This window comes from Gavialis gangeticus, unplaced genomic scaffold (genome assembly GCF_001723915.1).
Source record: "Gavialis gangeticus isolate Ggan-Ray unplaced genomic scaffold, GavGan_comp1, whole genome shotgun sequence".
In the NCBI taxonomy this organism is placed as follows: domain Eukaryota; kingdom Metazoa; phylum Chordata; order Crocodylia; family Gavialidae; genus Gavialis; species Gavialis gangeticus.
The window spans coordinates 101,365,637-101,373,898 of record NW_017729022.1 but is presented as its reverse complement, the minus strand read 5'-3'; the positions used below and the strand labels follow the sequence as shown (position 1 = coordinate 101,373,898).

The window sequence follows — 8,262 nt, the reverse complement described above, 5'->3', positions numbered from 1 at the left end:
AAAAACTGTTTCTTATAAAGCTAAGCATTAGGCAGCCTTGACTATTGGTGTCTCTCCTTTCACCACCTATAATGACTTCCTTGAGAGGTTGCTTCAGCCAGCACAAAGTGCTTTTAAAAATCTTGCTCAGTTTGTTTATCCTATAGAATAATATCTTTTTCTACTTATTCCAAGTGCCAACCCTTCCAGCTTCTGCTGAAAGTGCTGTGATGCAGTTATTGCCCATAAAGATAAAAATCTGCAGACCTGTGGAAGTATAGTGCCAGAATGGAACAAATTTAAAATAACGTCAGCAAAGCGAGCAATATTGTATTCAAAGGGGTTTTTTCGATAATACCATATGTGAAGTGTATCTTATATAATATTTAATATATATTTAATAGATTTATAGATGTTAGGGTCAGAAGGGACCTCAACAGATCATTGAGTCTGACCCCTGCCTAGGCAGGAAAGAGTGCTGCGGTCAGATGCCTATCCAGCCATCTCTTGAAGACCCCCAAGATAGGGGAGAGCACCACCTCCCTTGGAAGCCCATTCCAAATTTTGGCCACTCTTACCATGGAGAAGTTTTTCCTGATATCTAGCCTAAATCTGCTCTCTGTCAGTCTGTGACCATTGCTCCTTGTTACCCCAAGAGGCGCCGTGGTGAACAGAGCATCTCCGATCCCTTGTTGTGTCCCCCTAATGAATTTGTAGGTGGCCACAAGATTATATGGATCTAAATAAAAATCCATATATGGATTTAAATAAAAAAATGTTTTTTGTTTATCTGAAGCCATGAAGTAATTTACAGTGTGCTGTATCAGACTATTAAAGAAACCCTGGAGCCACACTACAAAACATAGGTCCAGCTTCTTACAAATGATATGGTGCCTTGGCCATAATATCCATTTTAGCCATATATGAGCCAAGATAGAGATGTAATAATCATATTACTTTTCAAATTAATGGTTACTAAATACTACGTTCAATATCTGGTTAGATACTTAATACAAATCTGGATAGTAAGCCACTTTGAGATGTTACGATGCTTTAAAAGTTTAAAATGGCTGAACTCCTTAAAAATACCTCATTTTCAAAAGCTAATCTTGTGTTAAACTCCTTTATGTTATCTATATTACATATATATTTGCATCACCATTATATTACTGCTCAATATCTTGAGAAAAACAGAAATGAGGTACATATTTGGATTTTCATCACATATGTGCATATAAACTTCAAAAGAATATTTATGAAAATTGCCAAATCAAACACTCAAAAGTTAGGTAATCCCACAGTTAAGGATGTCTGTGTAACCTTAATCCAGCCGCTGGTGGCATGCCTCAGGATGCAGTCTTTATATAGAAGATAGTATTTCCTCCACAAATTTACCCTTTCTCTTCCTGCAGTTCTTTGTCACTTCCAAAGGTAAGACAGGACACCCTAACAAGGACACTAAAATTTGGGCAGATGCACAGAGGGAAGTATTTATGCTGTAAAGGCAAGCTGGATATTTTTATTTCCTGGGTGTTTGGTTCTGCAACCTTAACAGTATTGTTTTAGCATGGCCTTTTTCTCTGGAATATATACATATACAGCTACATGTGTATGTATGTATGTATGTATGTATGTATCTGTTTGTGTACATTAAAAATCTCTATTATATTTGATTTATATGGCAACATGTATCTGCCAACCCTGAATTACTTTTACTTTCACGATAGTAAATATTACTTCTAACACTGTGCATCGTCCTTCATATTAGCTATAACAGCCGGCCCAAAAGAGCACCTAATGTAGCTCAAGGCAGAGAAGCAAAGGTGGGCTTTTGCACTCAGCCACTTTTGTGGTCTTTGATCCCTCCCAGCACAACTTAGAACAGCTGGCGTCCAGGAGTAGTCATGGCAACCAGCGATCATGACGGCTCTGCTCCTTTATATCCCAGGCACCTGCCTTGAACTGAGTGTCGGAAAGAGAGAGAGCACAGCATGAGATATGGTAACTGTGCCATTCAAGGGTCTCCTCATTAGGAGAATGTTACATTGCAGAAGCTACAGCACCAAGCTGCTGCACTACAATGGAGGATTTGTCTCATTCCAGCCAGATGTTACTTAAAGCAGTGAGGGCTCAGGCATACTCTGTGCTAATCCCAAGGTTGGCAAGGTTCTTTGAGTAGAAGTGATATCTTTTATTAGACCAACTGAGTAGTTGGAAAAAAATTCTCAGTTGAAAAAACTACTCAGTTGGTCTAATAAAAGATATCACTTCTACTCAAAGAACCTTGCTTACCTATGTCCTTAGACCAACATGGCTACATCCAAAAACCCAGCAACTGGCAAGGTTGGCAGGTCACAATGTTAGACTTTGTTCTTTATGGTTTCAGTCTTGTGTACTCTAAACTTATTATTTGGGGTACAATGGCATTCACAGGAAATCTCTTTAAAGAGAGAACAGATTTTGATTGTTTATGCATCTCACTTTTATACTTTCCTGTAAGAATGGAGTAGACCTGTAATCCCCCTGAATGGTAAGTTTTACCATTGGCATACAGATTTTGCTTCGTTAGTGCAAAAGAAAAATCCTTCATTGTTTTATTACCATAGAGCTGAAAGGAAAGATTAATCTAAATTATATAGCTTTTGACTGGATCTCACACCCACAATGTTCAGAGATGTCTGGCTGTGTACTTTCACTACAAGCTGCTAAACAGTAATGGAGAAGTTTAAAAAAAAATGTAATCTAGACCAGAAGCCTCAAAATGTTGTGTGTTCAGATCCAGGATTTGATTTGATTTGATTCCATCTCTCATTAAAGCTAGAATATAATTTTCATTTGCTGTTGGTTCCTCCCTTACCACCAGTGTATAGTTTTCAGCAAAAAAAAAAAGATACATAAGTTGTGATTCTGATTTCAGGAATTAAAGGTCAAAATGTTTGTTAGCAAACTTTAATAAGTCTTCCTTTTAAAGACTGAAATTGTTCGGTAATAAGTCTACAATCAGAATTTACATTTCACTGTATAACATGAACTGTTTTGCAGAGAAAAAGAAACTAAAAGCTTAGTGAAGGCAACAGACATAATTCTTCTGTCTATATTATTATATAAACTAAAGTAGCTGAGAACCTCCGCTTGAATAGTTGATTCTTATCCTACCGATACCCCTCTGAAAGAAACTGGGAAACTGAAGCACAAGATAGCTTTAATGACTTTCCAAGCTCTGAAAGCTCTGGCTCCAACAGGCTGTACTTCTAAATTTGAAGTAACTCCTTCATCCTCAGATATGTGACTCTGGATTTACATTGGTGTAACCATAAGCAGCATTTGGCTCAAAATCCCTGGCTATACACACAGCATCATTGCTCGTTCCCTTTTCCCTAAACTTGATTTTAATAATATTTGTTTTAAAAAATTAGGGTCAGATGTTCAAAAGCGCTAAATGTTGACCTAACTTTGTTCCCATTGAAGTCAGTGATAAAACTCTTGTTCACCTCAGTTCAAGCTCAGTTAAAGCAACACTAAACATTGCAAAACAATTCTTTTGTCATTGTTTCATGGATATTAGACTGTATGGCATGTGGGCACTTTGCTGTGCAGGGGAATGGGAAAATTGGCATCTAATCCTTGATGATTTATTATAAAAGGCACCACTCTAGAAGAGCCTGCAGTGTAGACATGGCCTTAGTACCATGGCCTATCTCATAATGACAACCCTAAATGCAGCTGACTATAGAAGCAGTTTGAATTTGCCGTGCAGCCGGCCCAGAAAGCAGCATGCTGGGCCAAGACTTTCTTCTCTGTTCCAATAGCTCTCAGAACATTTGCAAGAGAGTCTGTTCTGTAGCCCATGGAGCCTACTCCAGTTACAACATGACTCAAAGAGGGAGAGGCACAAAACCGGAAGACAATGGAAAGCAATTACAAATGAAAAAGGAGCAGTGAGAACAGAAACAAATGGGGACAGGCTGTGCACATAATTAATTTTTCAGTTGAAGTGAGTTTAAAATTTTGTTTCATCAAAACAAAATGAAAGCTAGTTTTGTCCTGAGGGAACATTCCATCTGTTATAAAACAGAATTCTTTACTTGGGGCACTTTTCAGAAGGGAAACAAAGGGCAAAATTCACAAAACAGCAACTCAATGATACAGCAATTCAATGATTATACAGCAATTCAGCGATTAAACTACTCTGCCAAGACATAAGAGACTGAGGTGCCAGGTCTCAGGGGATTTGAATCCATACCATCCACCATCCAGGAGCATTCCAGAACAACAAGTCTGTATGGGTATTCTGGAGTGGCGTTATTTCAGTTCCTCATGTTGATGCCATTCCACTTTAGTAAATAATTAACAATCACAGGATCAGGAACTGGAAACCAGCTGTTCTCCACGTGGTTAGAGAGTCATTCTCTCTTTCTCTGAATATCATATAGATATTTGATACAAAGTGGTGTAACTCCAATCCAGTGGATTAAAAGAGCTTCCACCTAGCTTCCACCTACCCAGTAGCTGCGTGGTTAAGATACTCACCTGGGAGATAAGAAACCCTGATTCAAATTCCTGCCCTCCATCATGGAGAATGGATTTGACCTTGCATCTCCTGCCAGTCTGGTAAGTGTCCTAACCACTCCAATCACCAAGCTATAGGATATCCTGGCTAGATATTGTTCAGCTTAACTGGTCAAAGAGAATGAGAGAGAGAGAGAAATGCTCTTTATCTCAAGTCCCTTCTCCAAAAAATTTCTGGTATACTTTATTTTTAGAGGCAATAGTTAAAGAGTAGTCATTGACATCAATGGGACCTGCAGAGTGCTCAGCCTGCCTTTAAATTGTTCTTTTGAAAATCTCAGCCATACCAAATCTTGAAACTTGTATAATTGGATATTTTATAAATTCTCTAACTAACCAGGGATCAAAGTGAACGAAGATCTAACAAAGATCAGCAAGCTTCCTCTGATGAATGGGATCCAATATTTAAATCATATTTAAAAACCTCAAAACATCCTTACTGATATAAAAGAATAATAGGAGAGTCTATAGGCCTGCACAAAGATCCTGATTATCTCCTGAGTTGACACTTATGTTATGTAGATATTTGTACATATGTGGATGACAGCAAAGTGAGTATAAAGGCCTGTCACAGCAAGACTCTTGCATGTATTTGCACAGCTGTACATGTACACACTGCATAAAAACAGTGATAAATAAAAACCAATGTATACCTATTTAATATTTGAGAAATGCCATTTCCTAAGAGTTAGAAATGAGAACCAAGATATGACATTAATTCTTTTATATTGTATTAAATTCTGCTTGGCTGGAGAAATGTAATTTTTTTTTCAGAAAAGTTAATGTTTACAAATAATTTAACAAAATACAGATATAAGTGAATGTGACATTTTCATGAGTTCCTTCCTAACCGAAGGCCAGACAAAGTGATGGTAAGGGTTTTTCTTTAAGAAAAGAAAAAAAGTGACTCATATTTTGGGGCAGGAGGGGAGTTTAAATATTCTTCTATTCTAGGAGGACATGGGTGTTTGAAATACTAGATTTCAAGATGTGTATGTTTTGCTCTGGCAGTCTGGTTCTCTGCCTCCTCTAATTACAGAATGAAGGCAATTAGGCAGAGGAAAATGCTGTCTATAGATTGGAAATTATATGTCTGTATTAGCAGACTTAATATCTGTCATCCACAAGACTTATGAAGCACATCCTTTTAGAGGGAGAGGATGTTAAGTGATTGTTTGTGCTAAAATGACTAATGAAAATTGACCAAAGAAAAAGGGTCACTGGATGAGCTGAAGACCTTAGGACCATAACGTCCAAATAAAGAACAGAGAATGCAAATACCTGCAAAAATGTTATGCTGCCTATGTCTTGGTTTGTAACTGATCTAAATGTTTTCTACAAATGCCCTAAAACTAATTGGTTTCATTATCATTTTATTTATATATACATATATACACATTTATTTGGGGCATAACTAGTAACCTGTAACTATGGGAATGGAGGCTGCCAACACACCTGTGATGACACAGATACTGGTCCTGTGTGTGGTTGTCATCAGAAGTATGCCCTGCACTCAGACGGTCGAACGTGCATTGGTAAGTAGTGCTCAAAAGCATGCTTCATTCTATATTCCTAATAGAATGAGTGTGTGGGTCTGTGTGTGCATCTCCCAGGAGAGTAGAACTGTTGTTGAGAAGAGTGTTCAATAGTTGTTTTTGACACAGCAGCAAAGGTCAGACTTTACAAAGACCAGTGATGGAGAAGCACTTATGCATGTTTTATTTCAGTGTTTGTCAATTAACTATCCCTTTGTTATTCTCTTTTTATAAATCTTGTAACTTTTTCAAATTGAAAACACAATGGATGAACTCTTTTTCTCTTTACTCATGTGAGTAATGCCCCAGAACTACTTGCATAAGTAAGGTGAACAGGATTTGATCATGATTTTCTTAGCATGAGAGAGAACTTTTTAGCTATAAGTTTTCTTCCCAGCTTTTAAATAGGAGTGAAAATAATATTGATTGTGAATAAACTTCTGGTAAGAGATTGAGTTGGAAAAAAGGTCTTACAGGAAATAAAGTACCATGGATGATGTCATGCAAATATTTCACTATTTGTCTGCAGACCCTTCCTCATCCGACCCCCAGTTTTGTTTAACAAAAAGAAGCTTTTTGCCATCGGCACAAGTGAACTCATTTCTGCTCTCAAAATCACAGCCTAAAATGACATGATTTTCATCATCATGGTAATGACTATGTGTGTTTCAATGGTTTATGGTATATGAGAAACAAAAAAGCTTAAAATTAGACTCAAGTTCCTAATTTTCTCTTTCCCTTCTCTGTATTAGACAAATTATAAAGCCTAATACAAAACATCCGCTGAGCACAATGGGAAATTTTCAGTTAACTTTACTGAGCTTTGGATCAAGCATATGGGCCTTGATCCACCATAGGGATCTGTGCCAGTAGACTCTGCCCCTTTGCTGACATAGACTCCACTGATTTCAGATGCATCTAACCAGACAAATCATCTGATAGGAATGAGGCTGTGGTGTTCCTAACAGCAAAGCTAATCAGGATACAGTGCTTCCTGTGCTTTGTTGTAGATACTACCTATTCATGGACTCACAGGATCTATCAGTACTTTTTAATTAAACATAGCGATCTCAGTGTCTTGCAACTCTTTCATGGAAGGAGCTCTTCCTAGTGACATGAGTTGTGTACTTGAACGATTTATAGCACTGAGGGCCCCACTGTTCACATATATTCTTAGGTAGATGATTTCTATTGGCCAGCACATAGAGATTATTCAGAAGGGTCTATATACTGCTCTTTGGCGTTCTGTTTTGTTTTGTTTTTTACTTTTTTTCCCATTTTTGTAACATAATAAATACAACACCATATTACATTCTTTAGTCCTATTATATAAGTCACATATTACTGCTTGTGTTGATTTTCTTCCCTCTGATTAGTTCTCTTTTAGAATACTTTTTTCATTTATTTTTATTTATTTTTACATTTTTATTCCTGCTTTCTGGTGATGGTTCCTGATTGCCTGTCTTGTCTGATAACTGATGTTCATTAATTATTTACAGAACAATAAAACACCTCAAACAAAAGCCTCTATTGCAGCCTGATCCCATCTAGAACTTGTTTAAAAACTTCTTGTTACAACTCAACCATGTAGTGTTGCCACCAATAAAATTTACCAGCTGCCTCCTCCTCTTCATTTCAATGATTCCACTGTTTGCTGTCTTCAGTGGTGTATATGTTCTGGGCATCACTGCAAGAATGCAAACTTCTGCAATGCCAGATAAATCCTTTTTGACCCATTGTCTAACATATTTTGTCTTTGTTTGCCTGATTTATCCTTTTACATTTTTTGTTTGCTGCATGTAGATGTTCCCACTTGCATTTTGTTTTGTTTTGTTTTTTAAATAAAACACCTTCTTTCCTGTATGTATCATTTGATTTACCCCACTGCTGCTTCTCCATTCTTTTCTGTAAAGGAAACTTTCATTTTTATTTCATTTACTGATCACTTCTTCCCACCCTTGTGACTGTTTCTATGTATTTCTAATGAAGCATAACTCCACTAAAGTCCTTGTTATACTGGATTGACACATGTACATATGGGATATCAGAAACTACCTGTACATTGACTTTGCTGACGTCTTGCTTACTGCATGCTTATGAAATGACCTAATCCTATTCTTGCAACATCTCTTCTAGCATTGAATGTTTAGCTAGTAGTGTTTCATAGACAAGGAGGCAA

The 8,262-nt window shown here is 37.2% G+C and overlaps 1 protein-coding gene across 2 annotated transcripts in view; it reads left to right on the top strand.

The window, feature by feature from the left end:
* Positions 1-8,262, top strand: part of SCUBE1 (signal peptide, CUB domain and EGF like domain containing 1) — a 443,267-nt gene that overhangs the window by 214,670 nt on the left and 220,335 nt on the right. For both annotated transcript variants that reach the window (XM_019515739.1, XM_019515738.1), the window contains exon 6: positions 5,967-6,083. In XM_019515739.1, the coding sequence (XP_019371284.1) occupies positions 5,967-6,083 (117 nt within the window). The remainder of the gene's footprint in view (positions 1-5,966; positions 6,084-8,262) is intronic.